This window comes from Mirounga angustirostris, unplaced genomic scaffold, assembly GCF_029215605.1.
Source record: "Mirounga angustirostris isolate CCGP_5_RB_7025 unplaced genomic scaffold, mMirAng1.0.hap1 SCAF_1, whole genome shotgun sequence".
NCBI lineage: Eukaryota > Metazoa > Chordata > Mammalia > Carnivora > Phocidae > Mirounga > Mirounga angustirostris.
In genome coordinates, this window is record NW_026991709.1 from 17,859,666 (window position 1) to 17,880,523 (window position 20,858).

The 20,858-nt window shown below is 43.3% G+C and overlaps 1 protein-coding gene and 1 long non-coding RNA gene across 3 annotated transcripts in view; one reads left to right on the forward strand and one right to left on the reverse strand.

Moving 5' to 3' along the window:
* Positions 1 to 316: 316 nt before the first annotated feature.
* On the reverse strand, positions 317 to 10,445 carry LOC123863253 (uncharacterized). Its single transcript, XR_006795490.3, has 4 exons — positions 10,307 to 10,445; positions 4,214 to 4,276; positions 1,505 to 4,003; positions 317 to 1,408 (listed from the first exon to the last, which is right to left on the reverse strand). It is a non-coding gene; the product is annotated as an uncharacterized LOC123863253 (long non-coding RNA).
* The window catches only part of ADAMTS5 (ADAM metallopeptidase with thrombospondin type 1 motif 5), a 49,498-nt gene continuing 37,299 nt past the window's right edge, over positions 8,660 to 20,858 (forward strand). Inside the window, exons 1-2 of one of the 2 annotated variants that reach the window (XM_064579821.1) lie at positions 8,660 to 8,962; positions 9,287 to 11,155. In XM_064579821.1, the coding sequence (XP_064435891.1) occupies positions 10,040 to 11,155 (1,116 nt within the window). In that variant the 5' untranslated portion in view covers positions 8,660 to 8,962; positions 9,287 to 10,039. The remainder of the gene's footprint in view (positions 8,963 to 9,286; positions 11,156 to 20,858) is intronic. The other variant, XM_045902605.3, reaches the window with a different exon arrangement.

The following is a 20,858-nucleotide window of genomic DNA, read 5'->3' on the forward strand; positions in this document are numbered from 1 at the left end:
TGCATTTCTAAAAGCTCCCAAGGCATGAAGACATGGGTTTCAAGTACCAAGTTCCTGGAGTAGTGTTTTTCAAATCCTTTCGGGAGATCCCCAAGATCAAAATTATTTTTATACTAATATAAAGGCATTTCACTGGAGTTTTCCAGAAGGTACATGACATATGATGTTACAGTAATTGAATACAGAAGCAGATATGAGAATCCAAATATAGTCTATAGAGAGATTTGCAGAAATATAAAACAATATCACTCACTTTACTAAATGTTTTTCATTTTGGAGAATATAGTTATTTTTCAAAAACAATACATTACCTAAATCAGCATTGAATAGGTTTATTGTTGTTATTAGTAAATGAATCAACAAATACTTATTTTTAAGGTCTCATTTCTATTATCATAACTATTAGTAGATATAACCACATATTGAGGACTGCTCATAAGCCAAATATTTAGAGGTTCTCAGTAATTTTTAAAGGGATAGCAGGGTCCAAAATACCTGAGATCCACTGCTTTATAAAGGGTGGAAATTTATTTTCCCTGTTTCAGCAGAAAAATTAAGAAAGAGAAAGCATCCTACTCCATCCTATGAAGAAAACATTGAGAACCTACACATTTTAAAATCCTACCTTAGCACAAAGTACTTGTGGACATTTTTGAAGGAAAAAAATAAAAGACTTTGGCCATGCCTTATACGCTTTTTAATGGAATGTCAATAAACATTCAAGGAGTTCTTATTCAAGTCCCTTAAGGTTGGGAAATGACAGAACAGGAAAACAAGTGAGTCTTAATCCCAAAATATGCTACATTGCCACAAAAGTAGATGAGTCAGTTTATCCTTGGCCTCTTTAAATTCCCATGTTTTCTTACCCATCTCGTGGATGAGCATTTGGGAAGGTATTTTCCTTATTGCACATATTATTTCTTCTTACAAGCTTCTCTTCAAAACATCTGTGGGGCAGTGAGTGAAATAATGCATTTGTTGACTTCACATGTAGCAAAAAATACAATGATTCTGGAAGTTTCAAACCAACATTTTACCCCAGGCATGTTTAATCCAACTGCCGGTGTTTTGTGTTCACCACCTGTAGTTTATAGAAAAGTTTGCACTCTCTTGCCTTTCCCTTCAACCTCACTTTATTGGCGATTCACTGTGGTGTACTTTTTGTGCATAAAAACACATTTTGCCATCTTGCAACTTTTTTCAAATGTTTATCTCACTGGTGAGTAAACTCTGCATTGCACTAACCACCTAGAGGTTCCGACTCATCTACCTCCTTTTCTTATGCCTCCAGGCAGCAGAGGTGAAACTGTTCACGTGGTAGATCCGAGCCACCACTGGATTCTCCTTTCAACTGTTTCCATCTTCTTTTCTGTCTTAAAGCACAGGCTTACTTATGTTCTTGTCACTCCTACCGACAAAAATAACAGTTAACCTCCTTTGAACAAAAAGTTGTAGGTTTGTTTCATTGGTTTTGACTTCAAGCAACAGAAATGTATTCTCTCACCTTCTGGAAACTAGAAGTCCAAAATCAAAGTGCAAGCAAGGCCACACTCTCTCTGGAGGTACTAGGGGAGAATCCCTCCTTGCTTCTTCCTGGCTTCTCCTGATTCCTTGGCCTTCCTTGGTTTGAGCTGTTGTGTCTCTCCAGCCTCTGTATCATCTCCACACGGCCATCTTCCCTCTGTGTGTGTGTGTGTGTGTGTGTATCTGCGATTTTTTAGGACACCAGTCATTGGATTTAGAGCCTTGCCTAATCCCAGGATGACCTCATTTTTACTAATTATATCTGCAAAAACCCTATTTCCGGATAAGGTCACATTGTGAGGTTTTACATGGTTCCTTCTGAAGAAACAAAGAGTTGTGATTTTAGTTTTTGCTCAATCTCTTTACGTTAGTTGCTTGCTACGTGATAATGAGTATTCAAAACGAAATAAACAAGACACAGAACCAGAAATGCCAAAGAGCTGTATAAGATGACCACATTTCAAATTATGAATTGGTGTGTACTATATACATAAATTCTTCAGGGAACTACCCAGTGATTGGAAATGTGAATACCATATCCACTAATCTTAAGGGTCTGATAGATTACATCATGTGGTTGGAAACACAAGAGTCATTGAATCCTCCCTCAAGTACCGACAACTACCTGAATTCTCGTCTGGATTTAGGGGTCTAGAACGCAAAAATTTCTATTAAGCTGAGTTAGAATCATGGTTCTTTTCATGAACTATAATTCTTTCTCTCTTCCTTCCACTCAGGCCAAGATCGTGAAGAATAAACAAGAATTATATTATTATTATTTTTTTTTTTTTTTTTTGCTTTGTCTCTCCTCACTTAAATCCTGTGGGATTAAATGAGATTGATTTAACTGAAATCAGTTAAGCACAGGTCTGTTTTGGAGGTGCTGGAGGCATGTGTAAATGAGGGTAGCAGTCCTCACACTCTGTGACTGAGTGTGACATGTGTCAGAAGGGACAAAAAGACAAGCACATTAACAACTTTAATACTGTCAGGAGTATAAACACAAGAGGACATGAATGAGAAAGATACATTGGTTGTTTTCTGAAATTTCTGTAGGGTTCATGTGTGGATTATAGGTGGGAAGCTTTCTCTTGCTATACCTGGCAGTTTCCCTCTGTGAATGCCTCCATCTTATTTAGTCTTAATCTGCACTGTTTTCCTTCTTCAACTTTTTTAAAAGAAAGCCACTTTATCTGCTAACAGATGAAATGAAATAATGATAATGCAATTAATGCTTTGGCAGAAATAAATGAAAATCTGAAATGCAGAAAACAAATGCTAGAGGTTATATAATTACTTGTAAATATGTATTTAGTAATTCACATCCAACTACTTGTAATTAATTCTAAAGTTATGTGTCAAAAGAACCCTTTCAGATGCCACTCAACAGAGTCACCTAAAACATTTGGGCTTAAACTGACATGGGCCATCAAAGATCTCATAACCTTTGTGGGCAGATCTGGTGAGTGATGTGGGAAACAAAGGCAAAAGAAAAACCGAATTTCTTTACCACTTACAGCCCAATGACAAGTCCTTGAAATAGGCAGAGTGACCTTCCTCTAGAAACTCAGCTGCCTCGATGTTAATACTTTGCTAAAGGCAGAAGACAATTCTGGTCTGGCCCCTCCCCCCCAATCCTGTAAGTCTACTTTAACATATAAAAATTCCTTTTGAAACTTCCTTTATCTCTAAACCCCCACAAGATACATGTTGGCAATCATCCCCCGAGCATATGGCCCACCGATATACATCTGAAGGGTCTCATGACTATGGTTTTATTAGACAGTAATAAATGACCTTTTCCCAACAATAGCTAGCCCCCTCAAGGTCCTGGAAAACTTGCTTCCAAAACTCCTTAGAGACTTACACTATCCCTAAGCCCCTCCCAACTTGAAAATATATAATGGGCCACTACTCATCATCCCAGTGCAGCTCTTTCTACCCATGGGTCCTGTCCCCACGCTTTAATAAAATCACCTTTTTGCACCAAAGATGTCTCAAGAATTCTTTCTTGGCCGTCAGCTTCAAACCTTAACATCTTTTCTACATCAGTGAGGACTCCCTTTAGGGGATGATTTTGAACACAGATTTGAATGTTATGAGTACAACTTCATCCTTTCCTACCCAGATCTGTTCTCTAAAAATTTGATATTCGACATGCCTGAAGGACAAGAGGAATCTTGGTTTTATCACGCACCTGGACTGGAAAGGGGATGGATGGATTGGAAGAGGATCCCGAAATGAGAAAAAGAGAGAAGCAAAAGCAAGAATCTGGCTTTGGGGAAGAATGCAGGAAAACGCGGTCAAAGATGAGTTCCTTGAACTAGAAATCAATCAAACTCTACTTCCCTGTCTCTTCCAGCTGCCTCAAGCTCATCTGCTCATATTTTCAAAGATCAGAGATAGCAATTGTGTTGGGACTCTGGGGTGTTCCAGCTACTGGTGAAAGGAAGTTTCCCACAGGCTCAAGTCTGGTTGTCTGGAAAGAGAAAAGGGAGAGAGTTGGTGGTGATTGACATGGAAGAAGTATCCTCCCTGGGACTTAGAATCACATCTTCATTCAGGCAGTAAGTAATGGTGGCATTCTCGCTTGGTGTTTCCAAAATGATTCTGGGGATGGGAAGTGGGGTATAGGAAGAGCAACACCTCCTAAGTAAAAGAAAGTAAGTAAAAATTTCAATGCTTTTACCTGAACCCCTGTCTTCCTGGAGGATCATCTGCTCTTCCATCTGTTAGTGCCTGACTGGGAAAGCTGTGTGTTAGAGAGATACGTATTAGTCCATGGACAGTCATGAAAAAATGATACTGGGTATCTTTCTTAAACCACTGAAGAGACTTGCAGTGACCTCAGCATCGTGAGTGGGCGGTAAGCTTATTGACTACACGTTTCCTGTTTCTATTTCCTGCCTGCCCAGGGGGAGTGAGGCAGTAACCAATTGGTGTTTATCAACTTTGTTTAGATTAACGGGTCAGTGTCTTACTTTACTGACCAGAATAAGGCAAAAACATTAACACAGAGAGATTGAGTAGTGTTGAGGAAGACTGTGATACTCGGGAGCTTGAGTAAGGTGTTGTTACCATGAAACCTTAACTTAAAAAAACAATTAATTGTTGCTATGAAACAACAACTCCTACCAGTGCAATTACTACTCATTATGGAATTCGAAATCTTTGCTTGAATTTGCCATCATGAAGGAAAAAATAAAAACCTCAAGTGTTTCAAATTACTCTAGGCTGGAAATTCCTGATTTTCCATGTGTTTCCACTAAGGTTTGATTTTGAGATGATTTCCGGAAAATAAAGGGGGAAAAAAAAAAGAACCTGGGTAACTCATAAAAGCAAGTAATATGCGCATAATTGTGTGAGAAAAGCTAAAACAACATTTCACAGCTGGTCAGCATAAAAACTGACTTGTCGGTTTTACTTTACAGATAGCACCTGTATGTCTTAAATAATACACATGTACATTATTCATTTGAAGACTTTTATACAGAATAAACTTTCTGTGTATAAGAAAAATAAAAATCTATCTTTTCAAAAATTTATTTTTCATAATATTAAGTAAAACTGACTCTGAAGTGTATGCTATCCATCACAACAGAGAGAATGCTGTGTAATACGTCCTAGGCAGATAGCAGAGACAACAGTTTTAAGTTTTATCAGGAATTGAAGTAAATTTCGCTACAAAAAAAAAAAAAATATCTACTATGCCTGTCTCAAGAAAGTTTTCTTTGCAAAGGGCAAAGAGAAGTTGGTGTCATACCCTGTCTTATTATTCCAGCTTTATTCTCAGGACTTTCTATGCACAGGTCAGTGCAGCCTAGAGGGGAAACTGAGTTAGGGGTGACTGTGTGTGCGTGCATGCATATGTTGATGTGTGTTATGTGTCCAATGTGTGCGAGATTGTACAGGTGGATTGGTGTGTCCAGGTGCATGTTAGACCATTGTGGGAAATAAGATTTGTGGAAGGAGGTAAAGGGTTGGGAAAGGAGAGAAGGACTGATCAGGTAGAGTTTCATCCTCTAAAAACTTAGGATTCATATCAACGCTAACATAGTAAATACATTCCTTTCCATATTCCCAAAGTTTACTCTTTGGTTTTGTTTTGCTTTGTGTTAAGAACATTTAACACAGAAGTATACCCTCAATACATTTTTAAGTGTACAATACAGTATTGTGAACCGTAGGCACGATGTCAACGATGTACAGCAGATCTCTAGAACTTATTCATGTGGCAGAACTGAAACTCTGTACTCTTTGAACAGCAATTCCCATTTCCCCCTTCCCCCTCTGGCAACCACCAATCTGCTCTCCACTTCTATGAGTTTGACGATTTTATAGACGATAACATGGATGAACGTGGAGAACATTCTGCTAAGAGAAATAAGCCTGTCACAAAGAAACCAATACAGCATAATTGCACTGCACGAGGTGACTAAAATAAAGTCTAGTTCTGAAGCAAGTCTTCTGAGAACTAGAACTTGCAAAGCTGAGTAGCGCCTGAGGGAGGGCTGGCCCGTTGTCTTTAAGGCATTCCTAAAGGGCCTTAACCCCCAGGGGGTGGAGGGAAGGTTCTGCTCCATGCACCCACCATCAGGCCTCAGAGGGAGATGATACTAAGGAAGCTCAAAATTCAGCAAGGCCAGGGGTAGGGATCTTGATGAGGGAAAGGAAAATTATTGCACGGAGTTGAGAGGCTGTGATTCTCCTCCATGGGAGGTAAGGACCAGGTGTTTGGTTAGAGTGGAACGTTTTATTATCAGTTATTTCCTCAGTAAAATCATAGATGGGGAGGGGGAGGAAATGACACTTTAACAAATGGAAATTTGAGCAAATACTACTTAGGAGGATACACAAACCCTATGGACTGAAGCTGTCCTGGAAATACATCACTCAGAACACCTGTAGTTCTTCTCTTGCTCTTTTCCCTCCCTATTTGTATTTTCCAGCTTGTACTCCCAAGTATCTCCTGGTAGGATTGGTTCCATCTCTGAACTGTGAGCTGCTCTGAACGTTAGTCATGGCTTATTCATGTTTATGTGCCTCCAGAGACCTTCACACAGCAGGGCCGCCAGCCCTTAACAGATATTTGTTAAACTGGATAGATTTTAAGAGGTGTCGTAGATTGAACACCAATGGAGGGAGTAAAGTCTTAAGGATTCAGGCGAGCTGGCCGCTAGTGGACTTTTTATCCATGGGCAATCAATTTGGTCTCTATTCTTAGCTTCTCATTGGTAGATGGAGGAAGTTGCCTTACATGATCTCCAAGATAACTTCCTACTCAACTGTCTGGCATAGAAAGTCTCGCTTCCTTTTCGGAAATGTAAAACTATATATCAGGTGTGATCACATCCTCCATAAATGCAGGAAAAAGTTCTCATGAAAAATGCACAAATAAAACTGTTTTTTGGAATTATGGAAGACTGAAGTGGCAATTAGTCCACCTAAACATGACTGCTAATATATTTTAGCTTTCTACTGTAAAAAGAAAATAAAAACTTGGACGACTCTCATCCAGTGCAAATTACTTCCTTGGACTGACAAGACATTCATTGTTCTGGAACACAGCACTTCATCCTAATCCACTAGGGTAATATCTGAAAAGTATTACCAAATGAACTTCCTAAAGTATCCAAGTTACTCTCACAGAAAAATAAAAATTATACCCAAGTAGAAATTTTCTGAATATGTAAGAATTTACTTATTATATTTATAAGCTGTATAAGTGCCTTTCTTTGTGAATCCTCATGTTTGGAGCTTTATCTGCTTCTGTCCTGTTCTCCAATATAGTTACATTTGAATAATCTGAGTACAAATGTCATTATGTAATTAAATTTAGAGGCATAAAATCCAGACGCATGATTCACTGAGAAATATAGTGGTTTTGAAAAAGGAGAAAAACTTTCACTAAGAAGAAAATTCATCTGGAGTTTGCTCTCCATAGACACAAGGACCACAAGGCTTTAAGGTTACTGGAAGGACAAAGAAGACTACTGGAATCTAGATTCTCCTTCTTTAAATCCTCATCCTGAACATCTCTGGTTCCTCACAACATTCAACTAGTAGAACTGGCTTTGGGCAACTGACCACTTGGAGACTGAGGGATTGTGGAATAAGAAGGGGATGATGGCCTTAAGCAACAGCAATTTCCTGCCAAGTCTGGAGGTAGTTCAGAATCCACTAGGGGTTGTTGGGTGGTCCCCAGTCTCAACAATCATTTCATTTATGCAAGTGAACTAATTCTCAGGATATGCTTCACTCTGCCTCCTAGATGACTGACTCCAGAGGGTTCTCTAGGCACTGGCCAATAGGCTTCATTGCTGGACAATTCTGAGATTCCCACCTGGGGCTCACCACCAGCCTGAGAACCTCGAATCACCCCAGGACCCTCTGATTCTCACCCTGAAAAAGTGATCAGGTCTCTTAGCAAGGATCTGGGAAAAACCACCTGCAGCTTAGGATCCACAGAGGCACCCCTGCTCTCCTTCGCATCTTTGTAAATTAAAGGTAAGAAAGACAGAACTGTGCTAATCATTCCGAATTCATTTTTACTGATGTATTCACTAATTAGCCCTGAAGAATGAAGGAGGGTGGGAGGTGCTCTTGCAGTGACAATGCCACTCATCTACTAATAAGCACCGACCGGAACCCCCTGTGCCCCAGTCCCTTTTTTTTTTTTTTTTTTTTCTTCTCCTAACAGGAATTTCTGAGAATGATAGTAAATCAAGGCCTGGAGCCATGAGTGGTTGTTTTCGGGTATCTAATTCTCATTTAAGCAGGAGGAAGAAGAGAAAGTGTAGGCACAAATTTTGCAAATCTCACGAAAAAAACAAAGAAAAAGCTCAATTTTCTGCCACAGTTAACACTTTCTCGCCCTGCCTTCTTAAAGCAAAGCGAAGGAAGTTCCAGTCACCCGGGATTAAGGGACAGATTGCGGGCACCGATGAAAGGCGCGCGGAGAAGGGGGAGCCCTGGGCTCGCACACAAAGGAGCGGAGTTCCCAGGCGGCTGGAGGCCCTGCCCCGGGCACCGCAGCACTCAGGGCGCAGCGGCGCGCCAGGAAGCGCCTGCGGCTCCCCGGCTGCCCGGCCCCTCTGCTGGTGGCTGGGAGAAGTTAGTCACCCGGAGCCCGAACCCGACGAGCGTCCCAGCGGGCAGAGGCCGGGGAGTGAGGGGGGAGGAAACCCGGTACCCGGGCGGCTGGGAGGAGGCGAGAAGAGCGCGGGGCGAGGGGGCGCACGGGAAGCCCAAAGCCCTCGGCTGGTGGACGGAGTTGCAAGGTCTTCGAGACCGGAGCGCACGGGCGTGCGAAGAGGAAAAACTTGGGCAGGAACTTCCTACCGAGGGAAAGAAAAGCAGGAGAGAAGGAGGCAGGGAGAGACTTGAAATGTCTCAGTAACTTTAAAAACACACCAAAACACCCCTTGCAAGAGATGAGGTAAGCCGGGGTTAACCAACCCCGATTGGTTGTGAAATATCAGACAAACCCGGAGCCACTGTGGCTTTAAATGAGGCCAAGTTAATCTGTTTTTCTTACCCCAATACTTTCTTTTTTTTTTTTTTTTCCCCCTCGCCCTCGCTCCCTCCCTCGTCCCTCCTTCCACCTCGCCGGGTCCTTCTCGGTCTCCCTTTCCTAGATCACCCCCCTCGCCCGCCCTCCCCCATCTGATTAGGCGCGGACCGGGAAGGGTGGGAGGGGTGGGGGAAGCTCTCCCTTTAAGAGGCAGCTTGCAGTGACGAATTGTTGAAATTGCCATTGCAGGATGGCATGCCGCTATAAATTCATTGTTCCACCTCCTCGCATCTTCACAGCGCTCGCGCTGCTCTCGGCGCTCGCAGCGGCCGACTGGGGATGACCGCGGGCAGGAAGACACTGCATCCGAAGGAGCACGGACGCGCCGCTTCACTGGCTCCCCGCGGGCCGCCCCTTGCACTTTTTGTTTTAATTTTATGGCTTTTTTTCTCTCTTTCTTCCCTTCCTCCTGGTTCCAGTAGAGTCAAGGAAACCCACAAAATAAGAAAGGAAGTGGGCTCCAGAGCTTGGAACCCCCGCCGCCGGCGGGTCCAGAGCAGCAAGGGGCGGGAGGCAGCGCGCACCGGTTGCCCGCCTGGTGCGCGGCACCATCCTTACTTTTCTTCGTGCCGCGATAGTGGTTGCACTTGGGGTTGGATTTAGGTGGTGGTTGTTGTTGTTTTCCCCCTTTCCTCGTATTTGCGGAACCTCCACAACCCGGCTTTTCTCTTCTTAATTTTTTCCCCCTTTTTTTCCGGAGCACGAATCCAAACATTTTCCAAACCAACAAAGAAAAGTTCGCACGCTGGCACTGAGGCTGGGACAGGCTGGCACTGAGGCTGGGACAGGCTGGCGCTGCCGCCGGGTCCCCCTCCTTCCGACACTTGACTCAACCTTGCAAGCGTGTGTGTGCCCCCACCTCCCGCCCCGGTAACTTCCATAGCGAATAACAAATACCCATAAAGTCCCCGTCGCGCAGCCCCTCCCTGCGGGCAGCGCACTATGCTGCTCGGGTGGGCGTCCCTGCTGCTGTGCGCGCTCCGCCTGCCCCAGGTCGCTGTCGGCCCCGCCGCGGCACCTGCCCAGGATAAAGCCGGGCAGCCTTGGGCTGCTGCAGCGGCCGCCCAGCCCCGCCGGCGGCAGGGGGAGGAGGTGCAGGAGCGGGCCGAGCCTCCGGGCCACCCGCACCCCCTGGCGCCGCAGCGCAGGAGCAGCGGGCTGGTGCAGAACGTCGACCAGATCTACTCCGGCGGCGGCAAGGTGGGCTACCTCGTCTACGCGGGCGGCCGGAGGTTCCTGCTGGACCTGGAGCGGGATGGTTCGGTGGGCGCCGCCGGCTTTGTGCCTTCAGGAAGCGGGCCGAGGGCGACCCGGCGCCACGGGGACCACTGCTTCTACCGCGGTACGGTGGACGGCAGCCCACGCTCCCTGGCTGTCTTTGACCTCTGCGGTGGTCTCGACGGCTTCTTCGCGGTTAAGCACGCGCGCTACACCCTGAAGCCGCTGTTGCGCGGGCCCTGGGCCGGGGCCGGGGCCGAGGCCGAGGCCGGGCGAGTGTACGGGGATGGGTCCTCGCGGATCCTGCACGTCTATACCCGCGAGGGCTTCAGCTTTGAGGCCTTGCCGCCGCGCACTAGCTGCGAGACTCCCGCGTCCCCGCCAGGGCCTCGCGAGCGCCCCCCGGCGCACAGCAGCGCAGACGGACGCTGGGCGCTGGCCCCGCAGTTCCTGGACCAGTCAGCTCCCTCCTCCGACGGGGGGCAGGGACCCCAGACGTGGTGGCGGCGGCGGCGCCGCTCCATCTCCCGGGCCCGCCAGGTGGAGCTTCTCCTGGTGGCTGACGCGTCCATGGCGCGCCTGTATGGCCGGGGCCTGCAGCATTACCTGCTGACCCTGGCCTCCATCGCCAACAGGCTGTACAGCCATGCCAGCATCGAGAACCACATCCGCCTGGCCGTGGTGAAGGTAGTGGTGCTGGGTGACAAGGACAAGAGCCTGGAGGTGAGCAAGAATGCGGCCACCACGCTCAAGAACTTTTGCAAGTGGCAGCACCAGCACAACCAGCTGGGGGATGACCATGAGGAGCACTACGACGCGGCCATCCTGTTTACGAGAGAGGTAAGTCCAACCTGCCTGGGTGGTCCAGGCGCTGGTGCAAGGAGGTAGGTGGAGGTCCAGCCTTGCTCACGGCCTCGCTTCTCGCACAGACCTTCTGCCACTACGGATGTGCTTCACTGCTCCTTGCAGGAAACCCAGCCAGCCTTCAGCCCTGCTCCGGTAGTCAGGGTCTCCCAGCAGCAATTCCTGCCTTAAAGGACTAGCCGTGCACTGACAATCCATCTATCAGGCAGGATGTCTCTAGTCTGAGACATGGTGTCCTAGATGCACAAACGGGTAAGAAGGGACTGGAATGCTTGGGAAAAGGTACATAGCTAAATGGGAAGTGGGGGAAAGCAAGTTTGTCTTTGGAATGGAAGATATCTCTCTCTCTCTCTCTCCCCCCCTTCCTTTCTTTCTTGTTTTTGTGGGGGAGATCATCTACTTGCCAGTGAACCTCAATATACAACTTTGTCCAACCTAATGGGAAGGATTTTGTTGGTTCATTCGTTGTAGTCACTTTTATCCACACCTTTCCTTTGTAAAGGTCCATACCTTCTTCCTTGAACCACTTCTGTGACATAAGTTGAGGAAAAACTTTCCAAAGGAAGGACTCTTTTTCCCAGTCTGGCTTTTTAATGGAGTTCTTACATGTCCACCTGGTGGAATTTCAGTTTCCGGGAAGGAAGGAATTCAGGAGGGCAGGGAGGTAGGGAGGATATGGAAACCTAATCCTGTCCGGTTCCTTAGCAACTCCTCTGCCTAGCCCTCCAATGCACCACAAGCATGGTTGGTCCCTCCAGAGCTGCCAGGGAAGGGTCACATCCAGCTTGCATGTTTGGGCTCTGGATGAATATGTTTCTGAAGCCCCAGTGTGGAAAGATCTGGGCAAAGAGTCAAGACATGAGGAAGGAATGTTTGCCCAGGATTTCCCTCTTTTGAGGAAGATGGTTACAGGAAGGGAAAAAAACTGATCTTTATAGGCCCAGAGGTTCTGGGAAGAGCACAATATCTATTTGCTCAATCATTCCATCACCATGCTAAGTGTGACTTTCAGACACAGAGTCTGGGCTGGTTTGGAGCCTTGGCTTGCTCAGAGCTCTGAGCCTACTTCGTGACTCTCCTCTGATTGGCAGCTTTAAGTCATGCCTCTCGGAAACCTGGTAAGAGCTGCCTTTTAAAGCTCATTCTTTATTTTATTATTATTATTATTATTATTATTATTATTATTGTAGTGTTTGGGATCCACCCAGGGTAGCTGAAGGATTCTGAAATTTTGAGGTATCATGCAAAAGCATGGTATGAAAGGGGGCAACCAGAGCTAGGATAGGAAATGCACTGATGGCTTGCAGAAAGCTTCAGAATCACACAGCCCCACTACCTAATTCTTTGTTTTTACTGAGGCACCGCTGGTATGAAGGAAAAGTGTCGATAAATTTGGAATGGAGGAACACTTGTGGTCCATGGGGTGGACATAAATGTAAACCACATGTAAACAAGGGTGCCAGAGGGCAACAGTTTAGGAAGAACCTGCCAGCCCACGATGCTAGGCATGATGGAAAATCTGCCTTCTCATTAAGTGATCTAAAAACCATCCTTTAATTTCTCTGCGCTACATAAATCTTTGACGTGGAAGAACATTTGTTTTGTAGCCTTCCATATGAAGTAGAATTCTCCTGTAAAACTATCCCTTTCTTATTTGGTTTCCAAGTCTTTTTCTTTCTTTCTTTCTTTTTGGTAAGCAATTTTCCACGTCTGGATTTCTTGCTTTGCTGCATCACAAGAAGCTGCCAAGAAGAAGGCTTCAGAGAGTTTGTGGAAGGAAGTTCTCTAAAGACAGAGGAAAAAATACTTTCGTAAGCACACTACTCCAAAGAGTAGGTCATTTTAATAGTTCAGTTTCATTTTTGAATACAAATGCACATTCCGCAACTTTTAAGACAAATTAAAATTCATAGAAGGCCCCATTCCTCCCTACCTCCTGCCCCATCATTTTCCTAACTGCTTCCCAGAAAAAAAGCAAAACTAGTCAGTGGTTCTGAATGATCTGTCTGTTGCTTTTTCTGGATTTGTGGTTTTTTTTGGATAGCTAGCAATTCTTATTTTCCAAGCTTTGAAACATATCAGTACATTTTAAGTAGATAAAAGCAAGGGAGAAAGAAATTAATGGTCTATCTTAATAAGTATTATAATAACATACATTTTCCAAAGTAGTCTGCACATGGAAAATATTTTACATGGGCCCTCCCTGGCCTCCCTGCCAAGCAAAAGGATACTTTTGGTAAAGCAAATCTCGTTTAGCTTGCGGCTGGCCCTCTGGTATATACATCTAACTTGAAGGGAACCAAATATTTGAAAAAGCATGTGTATGGTGAATATATATACTTAGTTTAAAAGAATGCTGTTAATTAGGGGGCTGAGAAAAATATTACAAGACCCTTTTGCGGCATTCATTAAGAGTACTTCAAAATGTAAAGTTAAGCTCCATCTAATACTTCAGACTGTGGAAAATGAGAGGACTAGAGCAGAAATAATCTGAGCTCTTCTACCATAGAAATCAGATATCTTAAGACCTAAAAAAAAAAAATGCTCATGACTATTTTTTTCTTCAATGAGAAATACCCTGAGTTGGCACCAGGATCCTACTTTTACAACTCTGTTTTGAATGTAAGAAGTACGTTGCTTAGCAGCCAGACGCCAAGCCATCAAATCCATGTTTTGATGGGCTCCGAGCACTGTTCAAATTTTGTGTCCAGATGTCTTCTCTTAAATTGCTTGTTTTTCAGGCATGAAGCAAATGTGTGAGGATATGTTTTCCACCCCTGTTTACTAGCCCAGGCCACCTTGAACGTTGTGTCTGGGAGTCAGCAGAATAGTGCTAGTAATTCTTTTATCAAACTAACACACTTCACCAAACCCCAGCACTCTAATTAGAGAAACTTAGCACCAGCCAATTTTCTGGAATAGGAGCCGTTTTCATTCTGAAATAGCACTCATGCTGGAATTCACACCACTTCTGCCATCAAACAGCAGAAATCTGATCTCAGGATTTAATTTTGCTTTCCAGAATCCTTTCCTTGTCCCTGGCTTCCTGTTTTATTTTAAAATAGGTTCTTCAAAGACATACTCTTAAACCCAGTTTGGAGATCACGCATTCTTCTTTAGAAACAAAAGCTCTACCTGGCGGATGACAAAATTGGAGACTGTTTAATGTCCCCTCATCCCAAACCTCACACGGATCAAAAGCATTGGACTGAAAATGAACCAGCTACAGACTATGCAAAATACAAGGTCTACTCACTTTCATTAACTATGACTGTGCCAGTTAATAGGCAATTGTCTCTAACACCTCTCTTTATGTTCTGCCTCTCTTTATGTTCTGGACCCCACAGAGGGCATTTCTCCTCTACCAGCCAGCGCTTTGTTAGGTTGTGACAATAGAGAGCCCTGAAGGGGGAGACCAGAAGCTAGGAGGAAGAAGAAGGATGTACTGCTTCTTATTTGCTTGCTGACTGGATTGGCTAATCCAATTGCATATTTGAGTTCAAATCCCGTTTAAAGTCTGAAGTGAAGTCTTAGCCAGGATTCCTAGCCTATAGATCAATCCCAATCAATAAAAATCTAAATAACTCAGAAACGGGAAGACTGGGAGCAGATTAAACAGCTCTAGTTGACGTTTTAAAAACACATGTGAATTGCAAGTTGCTAAGCGAATAGATCTTAAAGGTTCTCATCACAAGAAAAAAATTGTAACTATGCATAGTGATGGATATTAAATAGACTTATTGTGGTGATCATTTTACCACATAGACATATATCAAATCATCATGTTGTGCCTAAAACTAATATAATAAGTCAATTGCATCTCAATGGATAAGTGAAGAATATTCTGAAAAATCTAATGTCCACTACAGACAATATACCACAACGCACAGGATGTATGTCATTATCGTCTCTCTCTCTCTCTCACACTTTTGGCGCATAGCTAGGAGTGCCACCTATGTGTGAGGCACTCATTTATGCCGCTGAAGGCAGCAAGACAGAATATACCTGTTCCCTGCACCGCGCCTCGTCACTAGGGGAAAGGAAGCAGATACATGCAAGAGTCTCTCTAATATTAGGAAAACTGGGGTAAATGTTGTGACTAAGTTATAAACAAAGTCTGTGAAAAGAGAGGGAGGAGTAATCAATTCTGCCAATGGATCTTTATATAGGCTTCGCTACAGATGTACAATTGAATTAGCACTCAAAGGATGGATAGCTTTTATTTGGATTCAGCCAGCTTTTACTGAGCATTTCTTAGGTACTATCCGTAATCATAAACCACTTAACAATTAATCCAGTCTATTATCTGCATCCATACTATCATCGTAATGGGACAGATAAGGACATTCGTGAAAAGAGATAGTCTTCTAAGAGTAATAACTGCCAAATGGCAGAGAGAGAACTAGTCTTGTCTAGTGCTCTCTAAACAAAATATTATAACTAATTTATTCAGACAGAATAATAAACAGAGAGGGATTCAGAAATTTGAAATGTGACCCCTTTCACAAGAATCTGTTCCAGGAAACAGGCAAGGAAATGGATAACTGTTTTTGTTTTGGTTTTTTTTTTAAAGATTTTATTTATTTATTTATTTGAGAGAGAGAATGAGAAAGAGAGAGAGCACATGAGAGGGGGGAGGGTCAGAGGGAGAAGCAGACTCCCTGCCGAGCAGGGAGCCCGATGCGGGACTCGATCCCGGGACTCCAGGATCATGACCTGAGCCGAAGGCAGTCGCTTAACCAACTGAGCCACCCAGGCGCCCCGGAAATGGATAATTGTTATATAGCATGATGATTTTTATGATACATGTGGTCATTAGATACCATGGAAATACATTAGAAGGTTGCCTAACCTGTCTGAGTTCAATTTGGAAGAAGGTCTAGGAGTTAGCCAGACCCATAAGGAGGAGATAGGCTTGCAGACATGCCCAGCTATCCTGTTAAATGGCCCAGAGGCAACATGTGAAATGTAGGGGGTCAGGAGTGTTATGATAGACAATATGAGGACAGAAGGGTGACGGAATATAGTCTAGAGAAGATGATAACAACTAGATTATAGAAGAAATTGTATGGAGAGAGAGAGTTCTCGTCTTTTAAGGACACTAATCCTATTGGATCAGGACCCCACCCTTAATGATCTCATTTAATCTTAACTAGCTTCTTATGGATAAGTCTTCAGCATATGAATTGAGTTTTGGTGGGGGAGACACAAGTCAGTCCAAAGCACCCTGCTTAAGAGTTTAAATTGTCAAATCCAGTGGGAATCTATGGAAGAAAACAGCAGTGACCAGCAGTGTTCCCAGAATGAGCCTTCCAACATGAGTAGTTGAACTCAACCCAGGGGGAGCCTTTGCAGGCTATTTGAGTAACCTTCAGGAAGAGACTTGAGATGGTCAAAATTAAAGCATTAGCATTAGAAATTGAGAAGCAGGGACCAAATCAAGAAATTTTAAAATGAGGTGGATGTGAGTTCATTAAGCCTTTCCAGCAAAAAGAATGTTTGGGCTAAGGTTTGGCACCAAAGGGTTGATAAGATATGCAGGAAAGAGGGGTCATAACAGTGCAGTGGAGGCTGACAGGAAGCCTGGGTTGCATTGTGCAAGGTTGAATGCATGGTGCAGGCTAATCAGATCGGGGCTCTAGAAGGTAACTGACTGCAGCATACAGGCAGGGGAGTTATAGGAGACAAAGGGACCACGTAAAAGCCTCAGATGACAGTGCAAGCAGGAAGGAATAATGGAAGGAAACAAGAAGGTGTAAACAGTTACCTGAGACATTTGGTAGATGGAATCAGTGACTTACAGTGGCCAATCAGATGTGGCAGGGGAGAGAGAGAGGTACAGGAAGAGATGTCCAGGTTTCTTATCCAACACTTGCATTTTCTTCTTTTTTGGAATATCTTTCTCAGCACATTTTGTAAGTTTTGTACGCTTCTAAATTATTGAGTCTTACCAAACACACCATAGAGATAAAGACCATGCCGTATTATTTGTCGCAGTAAAGGAATTTACTTGGTCAGGCACAGGTTATAAATGTAAAAGATAACAGTAATGTCAAGAAAAGCATGCGTGATGATTTACCAGTATCCTGGTGAAGGTGGTTCAGGAATTGGGATGTTTAGATATAGGTCTGAATTTTGACTTCAGCAGTCTCAAGCTTGCAACTTTGGACATTTACCGCCCCTGAGCTTTAATTTCTCCACCTATAAATTGAAGTGTTTTCATTTAATACCAACACAGGTAGAACTGGAAAGACGTAGAGATCAACTGATCCAAATCCCTTATGTTAATGATGAAGGAACTTTGTCTCAAAGCATATAAACAACTTACGTAATGACTCTTACTAATAGCGTTAGAATTAAAAAGTGATCTACTTTGTATTCACTGTGTCTAATCAGCTTCCATTCCTGTTCTCCAAAATGACTCTTCCAAGCATGTCCTCTCAGCAATCCCTAACTCACTGCCTCCCTCTCCCCCTTCTTCTTACTTCATGTTTACAGACAAAATGTCCCATCTTGGAACTCTGGGCCCAGACTGTCTTTCCAGCTTCTCCTGATTGCCTTCCACCCAACAAATCCTGTATTCTCCAGTCATGACAAACTTCCTGTCATTCTCCCAAATAGAACCTACCTTTTACCATCCCCTGATGTATTGACCAGTCTTTCCTAGTTAGGATCCCTTCCTCTAAAACTGTCAGACTTCTATCCATCCCTCGATATCTAGTTACCTCCTTCGAGACAATTTTATTGATTCACTCAGGGAGAGCTTGTCGGTTCCTCTTCTGCATTCCCTCAAAAATCTGTTCATAATAGCATGTCATAATCTGCTTCCCTCTTGGCATATCTGTTCTGCTCACTAGACTGTGATGTTTCTTAAGGTCAAGATCAGATCATATTTATTTATCACAGTATCAGCAGATTGTGGGCACACAGTAATTAGGAATAAGTGAATCTGGATCCCTTGGTCCCTAATCCAGCTGGGCTCTGTAATGTTCGATATTACCTGGTTGTATTCAGAAGCGTGGATAGAGATTGTATAATATGGGTCATTATAATAATCAGACTAATAGACCCAATTAATATAGTTTCTCTTGAGGGGCGCCTGGGTGGCTCAGATGGTTAAACGTCTGCCTTCGGCTCAGGTCATGATCCCAGAGTCCTGGGATCGAGCCCCACATCGGGCTCCTGACTCAGCAGGGAGCCTGCTTCTCCTCCCTCTGTCTCTCCCCCTGCTCATGCTCTCTCTCTCTCTCTGTATCTCTGTGTCTCAAACGAATAAATAAAAAATCTTTAAAAAAAAATATATAGTTTCTCTTGAGATCTAAATCAAGACCTCTGTGATTGGGGATTGCTGCATAGGTAGCCAGAAAGATAGATGACACCTCAAGAATTGGATGCACAAGATAAATGTAAAATATGGTGTGTAAGTGTATGTGTTTTTTGTTTGTATATTTTTATGCAATCCCAGTTTTTAAAAATATGTTATTTACTTATTTGAGAGAAAGAGTGAGAGAGAGGGAACAGGAGCAGAGTGAGGGACAGAGAGTGAAGCAGACTCGCCGCTGAGCAGGGAGCCCGATGAGGGGTTCATGACCTGAGCAGAAGGCAGACACTTAACCAACTGAGCCACTGTATGTTTGTATAATACATATAACTTAAATATGTACCACATCAGATTAATTCTTCTATCACTAACCCCTCTTCATAGGAATTGGGAAGAGAGACAGACATCTAAGACTAGTTAAACCCTCTTCTGTGTCCTTCTCTTGAGCTCCATGCTTTACCATGCTTACGAGATGGGAATCTCTATGGAAACAGAAGTTGCTGTTATTTAACTTCAGATTCCATTGTACAAGGTATTCTTGGTTAATCTGGGCTTTCATTGTTGCAATTGTGATGACATCTGCTCTTCTCCCCTTGTGTTTCTTCTGGCTCCTTCCCTCGGTGTGTTTATGCTTCTTGAAAGACCAGCCTCCCAGTCAAGGCTAGAAATCCTGCAGCCTCTATTACTCATTCTACTCTGTGCATTCTCATGTGTGCTTGGTTCAGTTTCCCCACCCAGTACCGACCACTGGGATTTGCTAAGTTGTACTATCTTCTGGGCAACTGCTTCTCACGGTAGCATACTTCACTGGATCCCTGCCCCCTACTCCATCCAAAAGAATAGATCTGGGTGCTACTGGGCCTTCTAAATTCCATGATGAATCACAGATATTGACATATTCATAGCCCTCTAAATGGCCACACCTGGTGAATGGTCACCATGTCAATGACCTCCCCGTCAAGTCTTCATTGGTCTTGCTGACCATCTCAGCTCTGTTTTTGTGTTACATACATACTTTTGCAACCCTTCCATTTTACTAAATCTTCCTTTGCATTGCTATCTACACCATGGTGAGAAGATATTGATCTTGCATGAAAAGAACCATCTTTAACGTAACAAAGAAGTAACTTACCTTCTATCTACACTGACCAAGCAGAAAAACTCTTGTCAGCACTTGTAATTTAATTACCTTTTCTGTGGACAGTGTATGTGATTCACATTTTTCCAGTATTCGCCTGCCTCCAGATCCATAAGATGGATGGATGGATGGATGATAGATAGATTGATTGATAGATAGATAGATGCTATTGCCACTTTAGTTTCCTTACTCCTGTTCTGAATTAAAAAAAAAAAAAAAACTCCTACAAACTTTGAGGTTTGCACCTATAAATGTTGTTATAAAATTCCACCAGTAAATAAACATGAGTGTGATGTGCTGTATTCTTAAAGTTTGATGCACAAGTTGAGTTTTAATACATTGAAATGAACCTTGGATTGCAAAGAAATACAGACATTCATTGTACATCTTGGGAATGAAACCATAACAGGGCTGTCAAGGTTTGAAATTGTGTGAATGAAATTGAGAGCCAGTTTACATAATTATTGTTACAAAAATATATAGAGTATGGCCATGTCATCAAGGGGTTTAATCAGTATGGTTAAAAAAAAAAAACCTGCTTCTGTTCACAATTTTGTCACATGCACACATTTTTATGGCAAAGGGCCAAATGAATTTAATGCAATTCAAGGATAACAAGGACAGTTGATAGCCTCTAATGAGCAATTGCTACCAGCAACAGAGAGATACTAAGAATCCAGTTTAAACTCTATTCAGAATGGGAGGGCCATTTCCATTGACTGTGGTTCTTCATCTGAGCTTATAAATGACATATGGAATAAGAAGGGAAAACAATTCTTGCATTTTATTATTTGAAGATAACGAACCCCAAATCATGAAGATAAACATAAATCTTGGTTTAAAAAAGTGTGTGCAGAAATAACCTACGGTGTCTAGCAATGACAACTGAGTCTTTCGTCTTAAAGTTACCGAAATGATTGGAGAAAAACTGAATTAAAAATGTATTGTACTATATTATTATCTCAAAGACTGATTATTATGCGAAAGTGTGTTCCAATTTCAATTTTAAAAACTACTAATTTGTTCTCAACAGCTGTAATTTGAGATCCCACGGATGACATATGAGGATACACAGGAAACTTGGGGAAGCTATTGCTGGTTTGGTCACTTGATTCACCAAGGCTACTCGGCCGAGATTTCCACTGTCTGAAGCTGTAATAACGTGGTGGCAGCAATGTAATTCATCACAGCTGGGATCTCATAATATATAGAACACAATA